This window comes from Phyllostomus hastatus, unplaced genomic scaffold, assembly GCF_019186645.2.
Source record: "Phyllostomus hastatus isolate PE091 unplaced genomic scaffold, TTU_PhHast_1.1 phas_contig_16, whole genome shotgun sequence".
Lineage (NCBI taxonomy): Eukaryota > Metazoa > Chordata > Mammalia > Chiroptera > Phyllostomidae > Phyllostomus > Phyllostomus hastatus.
In genome coordinates this window covers 10,405,959-10,425,827 of record NW_025333643.1, presented here as the reverse complement: position 1 = coordinate 10,425,827, position 19,869 = coordinate 10,405,959, and the positions used below count along the sequence as shown (strand labels likewise).

At 53.3% G+C, this 19,869-nt stretch overlaps 1 protein-coding gene across 2 annotated transcripts in view; it reads right to left on the bottom strand.

Annotated features, from left to right (window-relative positions):
* Window positions 1–5,193: 5,193 nt before the first annotated feature.
* Window positions 5,194–19,869, bottom strand: part of PRKCD (protein kinase C delta) — a 30,386-nt gene continuing 15,710 nt past the window's right edge. For both annotated transcript variants that reach the window (XM_045832421.1, XM_045832422.1), the window contains 17 exons: window positions 17,744–17,865; window positions 16,408–16,607; window positions 15,071–15,131; window positions 14,739–14,901; window positions 14,613–14,644; window positions 13,392–13,477; window positions 12,998–13,127; window positions 12,262–12,362; window positions 11,537–11,630; window positions 11,220–11,320; window positions 10,934–11,107; window positions 10,611–10,702; window positions 9,980–10,042; window positions 8,812–8,950; window positions 8,448–8,636; window positions 7,742–7,870; window positions 5,194–5,881 (listed from right to left, as the gene is read on the bottom strand). In XM_045832421.1, the coding sequence (XP_045688377.1) occupies window positions 5,723–5,881; window positions 7,742–7,870; window positions 8,448–8,636; window positions 8,812–8,950; window positions 9,980–10,042; window positions 10,611–10,702; window positions 10,934–11,107; window positions 11,220–11,320; window positions 11,537–11,630; window positions 12,262–12,362; window positions 12,998–13,127; window positions 13,392–13,477; window positions 14,613–14,644; window positions 14,739–14,901; window positions 15,071–15,131; window positions 16,408–16,607; window positions 17,744–17,858 (2,028 nt within the window). In that variant the 5' untranslated portion in view covers window positions 17,859–17,865 and the 3' untranslated portion in view covers window positions 5,194–5,722. The remainder of the gene's footprint in view (window positions 5,882–7,741; window positions 7,871–8,447; window positions 8,637–8,811; window positions 8,951–9,979; window positions 10,043–10,610; window positions 10,703–10,933; window positions 11,108–11,219; window positions 11,321–11,536; window positions 11,631–12,261; window positions 12,363–12,997; window positions 13,128–13,391; window positions 13,478–14,612; window positions 14,645–14,738; window positions 14,902–15,070; window positions 15,132–16,407; window positions 16,608–17,743; window positions 17,866–19,869) is intronic.

Here is a 19,869-nt window from a genome sequence, read left to right as displayed (position 1 = left end):
TTCTGAGTTCTTGCTATGTGCTGGGCTGCACCAACAGTTTTTTATGCTTTGGCCTGATAAACCCTATAAAGCTGATACTATTATGCACAAGCTACAGGCGAGGAAACAGAGGGCCAGGGGCTGAGCAGCAGCTGGAGAGGGGACAGGCAGCTGCAGACTCAGATCTGTCTTCAAGCCTGTGTCCTGTGGTTTAGCCTGTGACCATGAGCACTGCCACTCTTGGCGCAGAGTGGGCTGAGTACAAGTATGGGTCCAGTATAAACAGGGGCATATGATATCCATCTACAGCAAACCTAGGACAGGGGTTAAAGACAAAATTTTTTAAAGATTTTATTTAGTTTTAGAGAGAGGGGAAGGGAAAGAGAGAGGGAGAGAAACATCAATATGTGGTTGCCTCTTGCACACCCCCTACTGGAGACCTGGCCCACAACCCAGGCATGTGCCCTGACTAGGAATCAAACTGGCAACGCTTTGGTTCACAGGCTGGCACTCAGTTACTGAGCCACACCAGCCAGGGCACAGACATTTGTTTTTAACATACCTTATGTCCAAGCAGGACATTCAAGAACAATTAAGCTAACAAGATCCATTTTTAATTCAATGCAAGCATTTTGTAAAGTGTGTTTTTAACTTAATTATTAATACAAAGTGTGTCTAAGTGGCTTAATTGTCTCTGAACTAATGATTTAAAACTTAGGAAGTGGCTCCAAGAGGCCTTGCCAATACAATTGATGGCAGGTTCCTAATGGACTGTGGCCAACTGCATCTGCCTCGCTGTTGAACTGGGTCCCAACCCCCAGCTGGGGCTGTGGGCCTCCACCACCCACCAGCTGGTGGACATCGATTTCTGAGGTCCCTGGCTTTTGGTCACCTGCTGCTGCTAATGCCCTGAGGCAGGACTGGCAGCCTCCCCTTCTTGCCCTTGCCCCTCCCATACCAGAACAGGGGGAAGGGGGCAGAGTGAGAGGCAGGGCTGTGCTGGGAGTGCAGAAAGTGCTCAGTGTACATTTGCAGTTCACTCACCCACCTATGCTCATTCATCAACACTTACTGACTGCTCACGGTGTGCCCAGCTCAGTGCGAGCCTGCAGTGGGCAGCAAGGAGCAGGAGCCAGGCTTCTGCACTGTAGGAGAAAGAAGGTTGTGAACACACCTGGCTACTCTGAGGGTTTTCCTGCATGACTCTTCCCATTTCTAGCCTCAGGTTTCCACTATGGGTCCATGGAGATCTCCACTGAATATCCATGACCTCCAAGGGTCCTTCCAGCTCCAAGTCAGCCTGCCTTTGCCTCATCCCAGCTACCCTCTGCTGTCCCTGCCTGCCACCAGGCTCACCTTCCTTCTTCCTGGTGCCTCTAAGGACCAGGACAAGAGACCCTGTGTTCTCTCTGCTAGCTCCTGAGCAGGTCCAGGAGACTGTGCTCATCTCTGTGGGGAACAACACAACACAGCCCCCAACCCAGAGCTACCGGACACATTCCTCAACCTCTCGGAGCCTCTGTTGCTGAGGGAGACTAACAGGCATTTCCTCACAGGTTTGTTGTGAGGATTAATTGCTGTCAACAATGCACAGAAAGCATCAAGCACAGTGCTGGACCCAGAACGTCACTGTCATAAGCTCTTGAGCTGCACACAGTGAGTCTAGCACTAGAACACGCTGTTGAGTGACAGCTCCAAGGGAAGCCCATCAGACTGCTGGTGAGGAGCAGGCACTTGTGCCATCTGCGAAAGCTTGAAGTCAGGGAGGGAGCCCAACGCTGCTGCCCAAACCACAGCATGTGTGTCTGCCATCGCAGGTGAAATCAACAGAAAACTAAATTCTCCTCTCCGAAGAAAAAGGGAAAACACCATCTGAGCAGCAAATACGAGGGCCTTCAGAGCATGTGTTTCACAGCAGGGAAAGAGAAGTTGGGGGTCTTCTAAGGCCACTGAAGAAGCCTGATTTGGTGGCTGGTATTAACCTTGTTGAGGCTACAGCTAGTGAGAGTTGAATTCAACCATGGGAAAGACCCAGGGAGTGCCTCAGGGTCCCAGACCTCATGGGTCTGGCCTAACCTGGGCCACACTGACTTGGGGACTTGGGCCTGGCTCACACTTTTGGGGGTCTGTCTTTTACCCCTCTTGCCCTTCTTTGCTACTAGGTTCCATGTTTTCAGTTGTGTGAATCTCCTTCCTCCCCAGCCTCAAGGAAATAAAGGGCCTGGGAGAGTGGTCAGGACTCAGAGGAACCAAAACCAGCTCTGTAGACTCTAACCCCACACAGAGCACTCGGGGGTCACATGCAGGGCACAGCCAGCATGCAGAAGGGAGCCAGAGGTCCCAGACAGCTTGAAGGGGGCCGAGGAGGAGGAGGCAGGGGCACGGTGGGCAGCAGAGGTGTGAACCCCCAGCCTGCTGGAATGAGGCCAAGGGCATCAGCTGGAAGTTCTGAGCCCATTACCCCCGCACCCTGGCAAAAGCCACACACCCCCTTATTTCCTGCTATTAAAACCTGCAGAAAACAGGAACCTCCCAGCTCATATCAGTTACTCACATTTTTAATTTAATCTTTACTGTTTTTTTTCCATTACCATTTAGTCCCTTTCTACCCCCCACCCTCTGTTCACATCTTAAGAATAAATTGAGGAAATGTGACTATAATGTTGGGTGGATGCCAGAGAATGGGGTTAAGACATGAATTATCCCAGAGAGACTTTTAAATTTTAGGGGAACTGTCTAGATGTGTAACCTTCATGTCTCTGAGTCTGCAAAGTGGTCCTCCAGCAATTTCCCTGGGGACACGTGGGTTAAGAACGCAGCGGCATACCTGTGCAAAGCCGGTCCTACCGGGTCTGTGTCCGAGCACCACCAGAGGGCGCTGAAGCCCGATCGAGGCCGTGGCCTCTCTCCCCCTCGCTAATTTTTGACTAGTGGTTGGTGATCAGGCGGGGGGTCCTCCAGGTCCCGGTCAGGGGAGCACAGGGCCTGGACGGTGATTTCGCCTTCCAGGCTGTGGCCTGCTCTGAGCAGGATTTCCTGGTTTCATCTTGATAAGTGGGAAAAATGCAGATTCCCGGATCTCACCCAACCGGCCCCCTATCCTAACGCAGGCCGGAGCCTCCTCGGAGCTTTAAAAGTACTGGCGCCTGGCCCCCTCCAGAGATCACCATTGCCTAGGTCCAGAGACCTAGGCAATTTGGCAGCGGCTTCCCAAGAACAGTCGGGGCTGAGACCTGCTGTGGAGAAGCTGGCCTAGTGGACATGTCCGTGTTACTCTGCCCAGCACTGAGCACGAGGCCCCGCACACATTTCAGATGGGGCGTGTAGCTCCCACCAACCCTGCAGTGGGCCAAGCTGACTTCTCCGTTCACACACCTACTTGGCAGGTGGGGTGGGGCAGCCTGCCTGTTTCTGGACCCCCAGATCCCAGTGAAAGTGTGGCTCTGGACCAAGCCACGAGAAGCATTTCCTGAGGCAGCTGGGTCAGGCCTGGCGCCTACCCAACCCTAGGAACAGGCCTGCCTCCCAGACAATTTGTCTGGGTCTCTGACAGCTGCTTCCCATCCCAGGCTGCTCTAAGTGGGCCCCTCAGTCCCAGCCTCTGTCCTTTCCTGGGCTTTGCCTAATACCATAACGTACCCAGCATTAGTCCTTACGGGGCTCCCCAGAGCTGAGCACTTCACAAGGAAGCCGTGATTAATGATCCCATTTTACAGGTGAGAAAACCGAGGCCCGATGAAGAAACTCATGGAGGTTCCACAGTGGGTGGGTGTCAGAATGGAACTCAAACCCCAAGCTCCTGATTCTAGGCAACATGATCTTCCCACCACCCTCCACTGTCTCTAGCTGCTCAACTTCTTACTCTCCACTTCCTCATGGGAGGAAACTGGAGCTCTGTGTGCAAAGCTCTGCCTTAGAGCTGCAAGGAGGGGGTGAGAGGCTGTGAATTCAAACACCCACCAAATACCATATTTCTGTTCTGAACTCACTCCAGACAGCCTCACTGGGGTTGGGGGGGGGGTGTTGGAGGCCTGTGTGTGTTGCAGCACAGGAAGGACAGGGGTCCCCAGGCATCTCCTCTTGGCTCCCACAGCCCCAGCATCCCCCAGCACAGCCCATGCCATGTGCTGTCTGTCTTCCCTGGGGTTTGTACTGCTCTATGCAGAGCAGGGTTTCAACTGATGTTTCCTGAGAGGATAGATGGACATTTGGTGTCTGGGTTTGTCTCCTTTAACCCCACCGTCCCCTCCCCTGGCCTGCACCAGCCTCACCTTACCCTGCTTCTCTCCAGCTGTAGAAACATATACCTCTGTCCAGAAAAGTGAGAAGTCAGCTGATTGGCTGCCGGGACCAGCCAATCAGGCTGGGGGCATCTCACCCACCTCTAAGGACAAAGAAAGGGCTAAGAGCTGGACCAGAGAAGGTGGAGGGCAGGCCCTGCCACAAGGCCTGTGCCCCAGAAACAGAGAGAGCTGAAGGGAGAGAGGTGAAGAGGAAGAAATAGGAAGCAGGAGAGGGGGAGACACTGAAGTGGGGGGAGGGAGGTTTGCACAGCTCAGGGCACACTGGAGCATGGCTGTCAACCTGGACCCTGTCACCTGGCACTTTCTCATCTTTTTCTCCTACTCTGTTCCCCCTCCTCTTCTCCAGGTAGGCAAGGGCTCCTGAGAAGTAGATTCTGGAACTCAGACACAGACTCTCTGTGGCAAGAACAGGGATAAATAGTAATAAGATAGGAGTTACACCTAGCATTAACTTGCCTTCTCCCCATTTTACAGATGAGGAAATGGAGGCTTAACATAATTGACATGAGCACGTTTTTTGGCCACTCTGCAATTAGAATCCAGTCTTCCCAAAGCCTGAGCTGTGGTTAACTTTCTCTTCCCTTCCTTCTTTCCAGCCCGGGCCAGCCTCTAGGCCTTAGCTCATGCCTTCTGGCCAGGTCATCGCCGCTCTGCTTTTTCCAGACTGGCCCCTCACTCTGCTGAGACAGACTGTCTGCAGCTGGAACCACCTCCTCTCACCACCCCACAGAGCCTCTGGGCTCTGTAAGTTACCCAGAAAAACCCAGGGCCCCCAAGCCAGAGGAAACCCATAAATACAAACACATTTGCATGAAATCACAGGGGTCTGTGCCTGCAGCTAACAGCTCAGTCAGCTTCCAGGACATAGCTGCCACCAGCTTCTTGGGACAAACACGTCCCAACAGCCAGGTTGGTACCATTTGGCGTTTATTTCGATACACAAATAAAAGAACCTGGTGGTTCACACAGTGTGTGCTCCTCTTTTTTCTTGTCATATACACATATTTTAAAAGATCAACATATTACCAGTCCCCCATGTTTTTTCCTCTACTGAGCAATATATACAGCCTGTTATATATGTGTGTGTGTGTATACATATATATGCATATATATAATACATTTTTCAATAGATAACTACATTCAAGTAATGAAACACAGGATTTACAGTTTCCCTCTGAGGGCAGAGGAAAAGCAAATTCACACTCAGTTCACAGAGGAAGTACCATGAAGAGCCCCAGACAGGAGCCGAGGCCCCTCCTGGGGGTCACAGGGGCGGGCAGCAGCAGAAATCACGGTAGTCACACTGTTGCTTATCGCAGGGGGCAGGTAGGTGCACAAGAAGGCTGGCTGAGCCTGCCCTATCTGGGCTGGGCGAGCACGCCGTGCTGGCCCACCCAGGCTCCTTGGCTGTGATGGGTTGGGGGGCACATCTGGGAACCTCACTTTTCCAGGAGCCTCTCAAAATTGGGATTCACAAAAGAGAAGCCAGCGAATGCTCTCTGGTCCATGGAGTCGATGAGGTTCTTGTCGCTGTAGGAGAGGCGCGCCTTCTCATTCAGGAACTCCTGGTCAAAATTGCTGTAGTCTCCAGAGGACTTCTGCAGGCACAGGTTGGAAATGGGTGAGTAGAACCCAAAGGGCAGCCTCCAGGCTCCCAAACACCTCGGGAGTCTCTGTCAGGCTGGGCCAGGCCAGAGCTGTCCTTAGTAAGACCGGAAAAGGGAGTCTTCCCCACAGCCTGACAGGAGCCCAGCCAGAGGTGGATGCTGTTTTCCGAAGGGGACGAGGGAAGCCAGCAGGGAGCTCTGAGCCTGGATTAGGAAAGGTGAGCAGGCCCGTGGGCCACACCCCACCATCATCTGCTTTTGTTACTCCCATAAGCTAGGAATGGTTTTTACAGTTTTCAATGTTTAGGAAAAAATCAAAAGGAGAATACTATTTCATGACATGAAAATTAAATGAAATTCACATTTCAGCATCCATAAATAAAGTTTTATTAGTACATGACTACACCCAGGGATTGATGTATCATCTATGGCTTCTTTGAGAACCTCTGGCCTACAAAGCCTAGACCAGTTACTATTGGGCTATTCAAAGGAAAGCCTGCAGCTCTGCTTCTGAGGATATGGTGAAATGGTAACGGAGAGCTCAAGCTGGTGGCTCTCAGGCCAAACTGAGCTGGCAAGTACGGAATTTTGACTAGCAGTGGTTTTTAATGGCATACGAGCCCATATTTTAAAACTGAGCAATTTGACATAAAAACCCAGATTTCTGGCTTCTTTTGAAAACAGGTGGAGCAAAGCAGCCTTGGGCTCATTTCCTAGCCCACCCTCTCCTGGTGCTGAAGTGCCCTTGGGCTGCTTGCCACAGGCCCCACGCCTTCCCACTGACAGGCTGGCAATCACCACTCCCGCCTTGTGTTTCTTAGTGCAGAGAAATCAGTTTATCACTCTTTCTATCATAACTGAGACTGAGAGCAGGCTGCATGATTTTCCTGCAGCCGGTCTGGCCTGAGGTGGCATATGCAGCCCCAAGAGGCATCGAGTTTGAGGTCCCTGGAGCAAGAAAAGTGCTCTGTGATTTCTAGGTACCCAGGCTGCCTAGCAGGAGGAGGGGAAGGAGAGGAGGGAAAAGGAGTGGAAAGGAGGAACTATGAACAGAGAAAAGCCATAAAGTCCAACTTCTGAGGTGTTTGTGATGCTCCCAATTCTGGCCCCAACCTGCCTCTGCTCTCCTGCTGGCCTATTGGTGGCCTCTCTGGATTCTGGGCCTTCGTGTGAACCATCCCTTCTCTACCTGGACAAACCTCCCAGATGCTCCCAGCCTGGCCCGTGCCCCACTTGCTCTCAGACTCATGGTGTTCTGTGGTTCTGGGTTCCTGCTGATAGACCTGTCTGATGACAAGTGATTGCGTGTGGCCTTGTGACAGCTCTCGTACTGTTGTGTTATATCATGAGTGAGCATCTATGTTCAAGTTTCTTATCTCTGTTTAGCTGGGGTTCCTCTAGCTCTGGGACTGGGCTTCCAACTGTGCTGAGCAGCTTAGTACTGTGCTCTGCACCCAACAGGCACTCAGCATTTCCAATATTTATGGAAAATGGATTTGAGGGATGAAGGGAGAGAGGCCTTAAATTCTGATTCCCAATCAGAATTTGGGATGTGTAAAGAGAATATGCAGCATACAGCAGGTGCTAAAAAAATGTAGGTTAAGAGGTGGCTGGATCCACAGTTCCCAGTGTTCATTGAATGACTGAGTGAGGGGAGAGAGGGTGAGACTATCAGGGTAGAGGCTGTGACTGAATGTGCTGGGGAGGTTGGGGAGGCATGTTTGCTGAAAGGAGGGAGAGGAGAAAGCATGTACATGATGTGGGGGAGAGGCAGGCAGAGGAGGTGCCCACCCTGAAGGTAGCAGGGTCAACAACACTGCGCGGGTAGCCCCACTAAGTTGGATCACATACCACTTTGGGCCTGAAGGGCGGCTCCACCAGACGTTTCTCCAGCAGAGTCCAGTTAATGGTCTTGAAGAAGGGGTGGATTTTGATGTTGCCAGTCACTCCCAGTCTCTTGGTTGGGTCCCTTTCAAGCAGCTGCAACCCAGCAGGGGCCCTGGTTAGCACCCAAGGACTGTAGGAAATCAGAGCCTCAGCAAACCCCCAAGCAGACCCAGGGCGTCCCAGAGGCCTGGCCCAGCCCAGTGGTGCAGCCCAGGGCTGCTGGGGCTAAGGGATCTTCTCTGACCGGCTATACTCCCAGGTCCCCAGAGACAGCAGGTTGTGGGTGGGGCCTGCTGGGACTTGAGTAAAAGCCATAGCTGTTTACTGAATGTTTGCTATCTGCCTGACACAAACCTAAGCTTCACATACTTATGTTTTCTTCCCAGCAACTCGGGCTTTCATAGCTCCACTGTGCAGATAAGGAGACAGACTCAGCGTTTAGCCTCAGGTCTATCTCCTGGCCTAAGCTCATAACCAGATCACAGCACCAGGCCAGTGCGGTGGTGCAGGGTACTCAGACAGGACCTCCTACCAATGTGGCGAGAGAGCAATACCCCCCATGTTAGGACTGGACCATCAGCGAAGCTGCCGTCTCAGAGGCTTCTGGCATTCTCGTGACCTCATGTTTACCGCTTCTGGCCCCTAGCCAGCCTAGCCTGGGGCTTCCCACCTTCTCCAGGATATCCTTGGACTCCTTGGTGATCCAGCGGGGATAATGCGGTGTGTCCACCCGGATGGACTCGAAGAGCTCGTCCTCATCATCACCGTGGAAGGGGGACTGCCCAATGAGCATCTCATAGAGAAGGACTCCGAAGGACCACCAGTCCACAGAAAACGAGTACTTCAGACCCTGCAGGATCTGGGGCAGGAGTGCCAGAGCTGAGAGGGATCCTGGAGCACAAGCCTGGCCAGCCCTCCTCGCCCTCCTGGCCTGGCGCAGACATCACTGCCCGGGGGGAAGTGATGCCTTCCTGGCTCCACCCTGTTATGACTTTTGTCTAACTGCACTGGAGGCGGGGTGGGTGGGAGCTCACCTCGGGGGCAATGTAGTCAGGGGTGCCGCAGAAGGTGCTGGCCTGCTTCTCCCCAAATATGTTCTCTTTGCACATCCCAAAGTCAGCAATCTTGATGTGGCCATTCTTGTCCAGCATCACGTTGTCCAGCTTCAGATCCCTGAGGGGAAAGGGCAGGAGAGGGGGTCAGCAGGGGCCAAGTCCACCCTGTCCCTCAGCCCCCATTTTCAGCCCTGTAAGCCTATTACTCTTCCCAAGGGGACAAGGGAAGAAGCAAAAGGAAGCAGGAGGGAAGGGGGCTTCAAAACAGATGCTTCCTGCAAGCCACCCGCCGTGTGTCATATGCTGGACACACACTATCCCACTTTCCAGAACCCAGAATGAGACTGAGAGGTGATGTCACTTGCTCAGAGTCACCTAGTCGGTCAGCAGTGAAAGTGGCCCTCGGTTCAAGTTTGTGTAACTCCACAAGGGTAAGGGGCATGTCTATTTTTATGTAGTTGGTTGTTGGAGTAGGTCATTTGTGCACACGATAACAAGCACCGGAAGAGAGCAAACAGCATATGCAAAGTGCACCTTCTACTAACCTCAATGGCCAGGCCTTCCCTAGGGTGATTCTAGGTATGGACAAGCATATTTCAATATGCATTTCACCTCATCTTTTAAAACATGCACCTTAATATTTAATACACACTGTCCCATGGGTTGGTTTTCCACTTGACCACCCATCTTGGCATCATCCTGTATCAGGACATAGGACATAGCCTCAGCCTTTTTGATGAGTGCACCGTAATACTGTCAGATGGGACTGTCACTTACTAGGTGGGAGTTTTATGGGACCAGTTCCTACTGGTGGAATCTGAGAGTGTGCAGATGGGGTTTCAGATGGGACTAATTGCACTGAGGAAGGAAGACACCATACCAATCAGTGCTGTGCTCCCACCAATGGCGCCGAGCATGGGCAGTGAGTTCCCAGTTCCTGGAGCTGTGCCAGCCTCGGCTGAGGGGCCACCAGGAATTCTAGCAATGGAGTAGGAGGGTTAGGCAAATACCCAACTAAACACTGACTCTAGGCGGAGATGGGGTGAGAGCCGGCCGGGCTTCTCTCAGAGCATTTCAGAGGATATAATGGGGTTGGAGCTTCCCTTCCTGAAATCTCCCCTAAGCCCCAACTCCCCACCACCTGTACCTGTAAATGACCCCTTTGCTGTGTAGAAACTGTAGTCCACAGATTATCTCAGCAGCATAAAACCTGGATGTGAGAGAGAGAGAAAGTGAAAGTGTTTCTGCTGATAGGCCCTTGCTCCTCCTGGTCCCGCATCCCCACCTCCAGGGGCAGGCAGTGCTGCAAATAACTCCATGCACCACCCGGGCCTGATCAAGTACATCTTGTGTCAGGCTAGGGGAGGCTAGTGGCCAAGGCAGAAAAGAAAATTATGAAGGAAAAGCTCCAAATAAGGCAGTTTTCTGTCACAAGAGTATATGCATTTATACTGATACACATATGTATGTACACACACACACAGTTTGGCGGTGCATGCTAGTCTGGGGGTTACACACCAGGGTCCTGTGTTCTGCAGATCCCCATGTGCGAGGCTGCCCTGACTGAGGCCCAAGGAGGGGACAGAACCCTGCACGCCTGTGCTGTGCACCCAGCCGCAGCTCACCCACCAACCAGGCTTCCCGTACGGTGGGGGCAGCCCCAGATACCCCCACTCCCTCCAACCCCAGCTCCATCCAGCTCAGGGTAGCTTCTCCAGGGAGAGCAAAAATGGAGGGCAGACTGGCAGTGGGCTTCTACCGACAGGGCCCTCACATACATGGCGCGGTACAGCTCGAAGCGGCCTTTGTCCTGGATGTGGTACATCAGGTCGCCACCACTGAGGAACTCCATCACGAAGAACAGGTGATCCTGGGGTGGGGAGGGTGGTGAGCAAAGGGAAAAGGAACAAGAAGGCTGCTGCTGCAGCAGTGGGGACAACTCTGCCCTGGGGGACATAAGAGGAGACACAGCCCTGTCCTGGGGAGTAGGAGGAGGGGGACACAGCCCTGCCTTAAGTGACCTGAGTGTTAGACACAGTCTGGAGTGGGAGGCGAGGGGAGCTGTAGCTCCTGGGGTGACAACAGTGGGAGGGTCGGACACCTTGGTCTGGAAGGTGCAGTAGAGGTGGGTGAGAAAGGGATTTTCCCAGGCGAGTGCCAGCACTCGCTTCTCCACCATGGTGCACTCCACATCGTCGTCGATTAGAACCACATCCTTCTTGAGGGCCTTGATAGCGAAGAACTGCTTTTTGCCCTTCAGCTCTGCAAGCAGCACCTGAAGGGTGAGTGGGGTGCTGAGGAGGAGAGGCCCTGGGCCACAGGCCAGGGCACCACAGCCCCACCCAGCCAGGTCCCTTTGGCTGCCTCAGGGCCACGTGGTCCCTCACCTTCCCGAAGCTGCCTTTGCCCAGGACCTTGTGGAAGGTGAAGTTCTCAATGTTGCACCTGCTGCTGCCCTCCCAGATCTTGCCGTAGGTCTCACTGTCGGCTGGAGAGATGGTACTTCAGACTTGGGTCTCTGTCCACAGAGTCCCCTCCCCTGGGGCCTGGGGTGAGCTGGGGTGAGCGGTCTCAGAGAGGAAGGGGCTCCTTCTCCATGGTGGTGCCTCCTTTCAGGTCTCACTTGACCATGGAGGGAGGCCAGGCCCCATCCTGGGCCCTAGTGGGAATTAAGGGCTTTCCTGGGGAAGTAGGCCCAGCTTACTTGTTTCATCTCCAGAGTCCACTGACTTCTTCTCAAAATCCTGGTAGATCCCAACAGGCTCTGCAGCCTCCGTCTCTGACTTCCGGGTGGGTTTCTGGAGAAGGTGGCCAGATGGTCGGTCAGACCATGGCCAGAACTCCCAGTCCAGAGAGGCGACCGTAACTCAACATTGATACCATGGGGGGGCAGCACAGGCTAGGCCTGGGACCCCCAAGTGCTATGGTACAGACACACACACACACACACACACACATACACACTCTTGCATACTCTTCCAGTGGCACAGGGGTGCCTGGTAGTCTGGAAGGCAGGCATTACAAACAGAAGTTTCATAAATTGGACACTATCTTCCCAACTGCCTCACAGATTTTTGTGTTGCCTTCACTTGTGATTCTAGAGTTTTACCTTAAAATTTTGTGTTATCCCTTGAACCCTACCATACCCAACATATACAAAACCACACACACACACACACAGGCTTTTAGTTCTGAGTGTTTCACCTTGCACCCCCACCTCCATTCCACCTACAATATGGAACAGTTAGAACAACTCATTTCTAATGGGAATACACTCACCGCCCTCTCCTGCTTAACTCTCAAACTGGATCTTCCAGAAGTGGGGTCTTGGAATATAAAGTCCCCCACTGTGGTCCCCAGAAGTGGGAGTGAGCCCTGACTGCCCCAACCCCACGACCCTCTTTCCCGGGGCCCCACGGTGCTGCCCACCTGGCTGACTTGGTTCAGTGCCTCAGCCAAGAGCTTCTGGTTGATGCCACAGAGGTTGGCAACCTTCTTCTGGCATTTATGGTGCACGTTCATGCCACAGTCTGGGGTGAGGGAGAAGCAGGCCCATGAGGGCCCGTGCCCAGACAGGACAGCCGGCAGGCCCGACAGAGGGCAGGGAGGGTGGAGGAGAGGATAGGAGCAAGGAGGGCTTTGTGGGGTCTGCTGGGTTTCCTGTCTTCAGAAAAAATGTATCTGAAGTCATCACGAGCACTTCCCATCTTTCATTGTTTAAAGAAGGAAAACAAAAAGCAGAAGACATGGGACCTAACTCTAACCCTTCAAAGGCTGTGTGGGATAACCTAGACGAGTCCCTTTTCCTGTAAGAGGCCCTTGTTTCTCTTCTATTGGTAGAGCAGGATGGGGGAGGCGTGAGGTGCGTGTGGGGAACACCTGCTGTGGTGCAGCAGTGACTCTGGGTCCTGCTCCATGCTGACCCCTGCGTTACCCTGGAGGACGCAGAGCGCAGAGGCGCGCCTCCTGTCTGGTGCTCACATAGCGGGTTAATGGCAGAGCCAGTGGGGAGGGCTCTCCAAGGCCTCCCCGTGTGAAACCCCCTAGGGAGAGGGCAAAGGCAGCATCAGTTATGTGGAGTTTATGAGGTCCAGGTGGGTGAGTACAGCGGGGAGTCCCCCTCCCCAGCACCTCTACCCCAGCCCCGGAGCTGGGTGGCACGCACCTTCGCACTTCAATCCCTGCTTCACCAGCCCCCAGAGCAGGCTGCCACAGTGGTCACAGAAGGTGGGGCTCATGTAGTTGTAAACCTTGAACCGGTGCGGCATGTCGATGTTGAACCGTTCTTTCTGGAACTGTGGTGGGGTGGGGGTGGGGGTGACAGGTCAAGGTCACATGGCAGCTCCAGTCCCCTCTTCAACCCCTAGCTCTCCCCCAACCCAATGCATGGCAAGATGCCAACAGGGCTCCACTGGGTACAGGGAAATATGCAGATCCAAGAACCAAGAAAAATGGGGAGGAAGGGTGAGCCCCACAGGGAAGGGGGAGGGAAAGCCCAAATCCCTCCCACTTGGCCAAGCCCCCAGATCCCCAGGGCCCTGCCCTGGACCCAGCCTCACTATGGTGTCCCGGCTGTTGGTTGCAGTGCCTGTGCACCGGCCGATGATCTTGTCGATGCATTTCTTATGGATGGCAGCGTTGCATTCTTGAGGAGGCGCAGGCCCAGGAGGGGGATGGGAAGGCACGGGAAGGGCAGGGTCTGTGAGCTGGCCCAGTCCAGCCCCCTACACAAAGCCACCGTTCTCCCAACCACCCACATCCCACAGAGGCCTGGGCCCAGAGCTTTATTTTTCTCTCCTCCTGCCAGCCCTCAAAGGAGGGGCCTGAGAAGGATGGGGCAGAGAGGACAGGCTGGTCTGGTGGATCTCAGAGACTAGGCTAGAGGAGTGCTGGTGAGTGGTGGAGAAGGGGGGCAGAAGTGAGGGGCATGGGGTATTGCAGTGAGAGAAGAGGAGGCAAGAGAGCCCGCCTTTTCCCTCTCCTATGTCCTAGTGCAGCAAATAGCTCCCAGGCTCTCTCCCATCATGTGCACACACAGACAGGCATGCCCTAGCTCAAGGACACACACACACACAGCTGTGTATAACGCAAGGGCTCCTCACACACTGACAGAACGCTTACCATGTGCCAGCCACACTTAACATACAGCTTCACATGTTTCATCCCACTTGATCTCCACAATGACTCTACTGTCCCTACTTTACAGATGAGAAAGTTGAGGCACAGAGGGGTTAGGTAACTTTACCCACAGCCCTACAGCTAGGAAGTGGTAGAACCAGGATTCAAACCCAGGCAGTCTGGCTCCAGAGCCTGTGCTCATAACTACCAGCCCACAACTCCTAGCCTCTGCCCCTCATGGAGATAGGCGTGTTCATACATGTGCACCCAGATGCACACGTATCTAACAGAAGCACACATGCAGCAGGGGTGTGCCGGCCAAGGACTGACAGTCTCTCTGAGGGAAAAGGCCCTGACGTACAGCACTGGCTGATTGCCCTGTGAATGCCCCACTGTGACCTGTTTCAGGCTGTCAATGTGATGTCACTGAACTCAAAGAGTAGGGAGAGGCACGCAGGACTGGCTCCAGCACTCACTGAGCACAGCTGTCATACACACAGGCACTCTGGTATGGAAAACCTCACGCGCACACGCCAGCACACAGTCTTTGTCGGGGCATGCAGCCTCAACACAGGGACGCGGGCTCTCCCGTGAACACGCCCAGGCACTGCTAGGCACCCATGCGCACACACCGCTACAAGCCGGATTGTGGAGACACTTACGCCTGCATTTGTAGCCTTGCTTGTTGAGACCCCTGAAAGGCAAATCCCCCAGCAGGGTTAGTGGGGGAAGAACTGGGTGTAACCCTCCCTCAACCCAGCCCGCCAGCGGGTACAGCCAGCCCTCACCAAACAAAATCTTTGCACACAGAACAGAAGGTCGGCTGCCCAAAGAAGGTGGCAATAAACTCGTGGTTCTTGATGTAGTGGATTTTAGCCTGTTTAATGGCTCCACGGCGGTTCATCGTTGGGAACATGGCCTCGTCTTCACCCCGCAGAGATTGCTTGCAATCTGGAGGCCACGGAGGGTGAGGTCAGCCACAGCCACAAAAGGGAGAGCTCCCCTACAGTCCCTCCCAGGGAGGCCCTGACAGACTGCTGATGGGGGCTGCTTCTCTAACCCTCTGTCCTGGCTCTGGCCTCTGAACCTACACCCCCAGCCCAGACAGGGCAGGCCTTACCTCCGTCTTCCAGGAAATACTGCACAGACATCAGCACCTTGGCCTGGGGTTGCAGGTCCAGCTGCAGGGGTGAGGGTGTGGGGTCAATGAGGGCGGGCCCAGGGCCGAGCCAGACTCAGAACCCGCCCCCATGGTTGGTCCCCCAAGGCCAGGGAGTCCTGGCAGCCTAGTGGGGACACCTGTCTGCCTGGTGTGTGTAGGAACGGGCCCTGCCCCTGAGCCCCACCCCCACCCCCCACTCAGGGGTATTATTACATTTGGGGAAGTGAAAGGATCCAGCCCACACCCAGTCTAGCCACATGGCCAGGGAACAGAGTGGGAAGGGAAACTCCCCACCCTCAATACTGCTGCCCCCTTAATGAGGGTATTAGAATAGAGGGACCAGTCCCCTGCACATGCAGAGACGCAGACACATGTATACTGACACACCCGTGCTGGTTCTGTCGGGAGGTCTGCGTGTCCAGTCTCCTCACACAGACTGGCCAGTTCTGAGGGCAGGGCCCTCACCTTCCCAGGCCCCAGGCCTGGAGAGAGACATTATCCCTTGGGGACAGGGAGCTCAGCAAGTGTCTCTGCTCAACTGGCCAAGGGTCATTGCAGCCCTGAGTCAACTTGTCTCTTGGCCCAATCCCTTCAGCCCTCACTGGAGGCCGACCAGAGTCCCAGATGGTCACAGGTCTTTTGCAGTGGGGACATTTTGGGTGCAGGAGACCACAGGTAACCCTGTGGGGGCAGGAATGCTATGCCAGCACTGGCATCCTGTGGCCACAAGGCCACATATGTGTAGAGTCCCTGTTTGGCAGGTGAGTGGTGGACCACCAGCTCTCCCCTTCACCCACATCCTTGCAGTTGAAGGACATACCTGCTGTTCCCTAATGCTGGCCTGGGCCAAGAATAGCTACAGAGATTCCAAACAGAACTGGGAACAATGGTGCCTCTGAGAAGGGGGCCTGGAGCCTGGGGCTGGGGTCAGACACACCCTTACAGTTTGAAATGTTCTGCTATGTGCACATTGTGCCTTTGTAAAATTATAAGGGAAAAAAGTAGTTGCAACAACAAGGATGGCTCTTCTAGCACCTACCCTGTGCCTGGTTCTATAATTAGCCCTTTGCGTCCAGCTGTTCATTTCATCTGAACAACTGACACCGAGGCAGGGTCTTTTAGCAGCTTCTCCTTTTTATAGATTTGGAAACAGGCTCAGAGAGGCCAGGACTTGGTAAATTGCAGAGCTTGGATTTGAACTCAGCTGTTTTGGCTGCCAAGCTGTACCCAGCAGCCATGGTCATTCACCGTGTACACACGCATGCACGCACAACTGCAGCTCGAGGGCCCCTCACCCAGAATTCAGCCTTGCCATTGTTCTTCTTGCAGCGCTCCGCCAGCACCGACACGCCCACTGTCACCTCGGACACTGGCTCCTCTGCGGCCCGCATCAGCACAATCTGGATGACACGGCCCTCATAGATGTGGGCATCAAACGTGGACTTCCACTCAGGATACATGGTGGGCTTCTTCTGCACCAGCGTCTTCCCACGCTCTGCAACAGGGCCCAAGCCAGCCACATCAAGCAAGGGCTCCTCTGGCCCTCCCTTCCCAGACCTCCCATAGCCTTCAGCCCTGACAGAACCTGCCTGGCTCTCTCCCCAAGGGCCCACCTTGGCTTCCCAGTGTTCTTGGGACTGAGTCTCCACGGCTCAGCCTGCACGACTGTGCTCTGCTCACCTCACCAGCCTCACCTTACTCCCAACACACTCCGGAACACAGAGCTGCTGGCAGCTCGTCGTGGGCACCCTGCCAGGTCCCCTCTCCAAGCCTTTGCTCCTGCTGCTCCTTCTTCCCGTGACCCTCTTCCTCTAGCCCCACTTAGACGCCCCCTTCCCTATGCATTCACTCAGTGAATGTGTGCTGGGAGATCCCACATGCCAGCCACTGTATCAGAGGCAAGGAACATGGCAGAAAGAAAAGTTAAACCTGGTGCCTGCCCTCCTACAGTCTCAGTCCCAGGCAGTGACATGAACCAGTTCATGTCTCCAGTGAATGTTAAACCACAGCTGTAATGAAATCAAAGTTGGCAAAGTTGGTGGTTCTAGACCTGCCCGTGTCAGGGGCCCTGCCACGGCTTAAGGGTTGGGAAAGCTTCTGGAAGAAGAGACAGCTTAGCTGATACCTAAAGGATGAGCCAGGGTTCACCAGATGAGGGCAGAAGCAAGAAGGAATAGCCTGAGGTATTCACCTCCTCCAAAAAGAAGATCCTGACCCCAGCAGGAGACAGTGCCTTCTCTCAGCTTCTCTGTCACAGGACTCATTGTCTGGCTCCCTGACCTGACTGTGAGCCTCTCAAGGGCAGGGCCAGGTCAGCCCTGGAGCACAGCAATGTCCTCATTGCCCAGCACAGGGCCTGGAACAGATGCACATGTAAAAACTGTTTGCTGAAACAACCAATAAAGGAAGAGCCAGAAGCCCTGTAAGGGCTGCATGCAGCCTGTGCTGGTGCACTCTGCCATCCTGCATCCATCCACACCTGGGCTGGCAGGAAGACGAGGATGAGGAAGAGTAGGATACTTCAGAAGTTCTGGGGGAATAAGGTCCAGCCCCTGCCATGGCCTCCCACTGGGCCCATACTCAGCCCTACCGGCTGCTGCCACGTTTCCAGGGTCCAGCCTCCAGCCCTACCTGTGCTGAGTGCTTCCTTCATCTTCACAGCACAGAAGGGCTGGCTGGCCTCGTCTTCGGCCTGTAGAGAGCCGAGCTCATAGGAGTTGAAGGCGATGCGGAGGAACGGTGCCATGTTGGGCCTGCGGCGGGGTTGTACAGATAGAAGGAGTGAGGCCAGGCAGCAGGGGTGAGGCCAGGCAGCAGGGCAGGGCAGAAGGGGTGAGGCCAGTGGGAACAGCCCTGGGAGGTGATCAGGTATCCCCTTCCCCCAAGGCTTTCACGGCATTGAGCTTGGCCCATGTGGTGCTTCGAATGCACTAGTCTTAGTTGACAAAGCTAAAGTTGAGAAGTTTTATGTAAGCCAAGATTTGTGGCATCCCTGGTAAAACTAGATGATGGCACATCAAGCAAGAGCTGGCTGGAATGGCCCCCTCAGTCAGAACCCCTAGCAGCTCCAGGCAGGGACCAGACCCTCTTCATGCCTCTCCAAAACCTACCTGGGCCCTGGGGGCATTTGAATGTGACCTTCTTGTTGTTCATTTGCAAAGTCATTCAATGACTCGTTTAAAAACCAGGTAAATATATCTACTATGTGCCTGGTACCCAGCATGTGCTAGCTACAATGCGAAGGACAGTGGCCCCTCCTCCCCATACCCTGCCCCACACAGCCCTCTTGGTTTTCAAAAATTTTTGCTCATACCAGGGTGGGCAAGGCAGTGGCTGGCAGACTGGGCAGTGCCACACTTGGGTGCAGATAAACTGGGAGGAACAACTGGGAAGTGAGACAGACCATGCAACCCACGATTCTAGCATGGGGAAATAAAGCCTCAAAACCTCTGACTGAAAAAACCTGTGGAAGTTGTGGTGGTAGGATAAACACCCAGCCTCACAGGAGAGTTCATTGGAGAGACCCACAGGGTCCTAGAATGCACACAAACCCACCCACCTGGGAATCAGCCTAGAAGGGCCCAATTTGCTTGAGGGTAGCGGAGGAAGTGACTGAAAGCTGGCCGAGAGCTGAGCAAGTGGCATTGTTCCCTCTTGGACCCCTCCCCCCACAGACAGAACCACAGCGCACGGACGTAGGTTGCCCCACCCTGGTGAACACCTAAGGCTCTGCCCCTTACTATGTAACAGGAGCACAGAGACCAAAAAAAAAAAAAAAAAAAATGGCCCAAATCAAAGAACAGATCAAAGCTCCAGAAAAAATACAACTAAGCAATGAAGAGATAGCCAACCTATCAGATGCACAGTTCAAAACATTGGTAATCAGGGTGCTCACAGAATTGGTTGAGCATGGGTACAAAATAGAGGAAAAAGTGAAGGCTATGAAAAGTGAAATAAAGGAAAATATACAGGGAACCAACAGTGAAGGGAAGGAAACTCAAATCAACGGTTTAGATCAGAAGGAAGAAATAAACATTCAATCAGAACAGAATGAAGAAACAAGAATTCAAAAAAATGAGGAGAGGCTCAGGAAGCTCCAGGGCAACTTTAAATGTTCAAACATCTGAATCATAGGGGTACCAGAAGGAGAAGAAGAAGAGCAAGAAATTGAAAACTTATTTGAAAACATGAAGGAGAACTTCCCCAATCTGACAAAGGAAATAGACTTCCAGGATATCAGCTGACTTCTCAAAAGAAGCCTTACAGGCAAGAAGGGGCTGGAAAGAAGTATTTGAAGTCACGAAAGGCGAGGAAGGACCTACATCCAAGATGACTCTATCCAGCAAAGCTATCATTTAGAATGGAAGGGCAGATAAAGTGCTTCCCAGATAAGGTCAAGTTAAAGGAGTTCATCATCATAAAGCCCTTATTATATGAAATGTTAAAGGGACTTATTTAAGAAAAAGATGATCAAACATACAAACAGTAAAATGACAACAAACTCACAACTATCAACAAACAAACCTAAAAAACTAAAACCAAAAGCAAACTAAGCAAATAAGTGGAACAGTAACAGAATCACAGAAATGGATATCACATGGAGGGTTATCAGTGGGCAGGGGAGGGGGAAGAATGGGGGAAAAGGTACAGGGAATAAGAAGCATACATGGTAGGTACAAAATGGACATGGGAAGGTTAAAAACAGTATAGGAAATGGAGAAGCCAAAGAACTTATATGTACGAACCATGGGCATGAG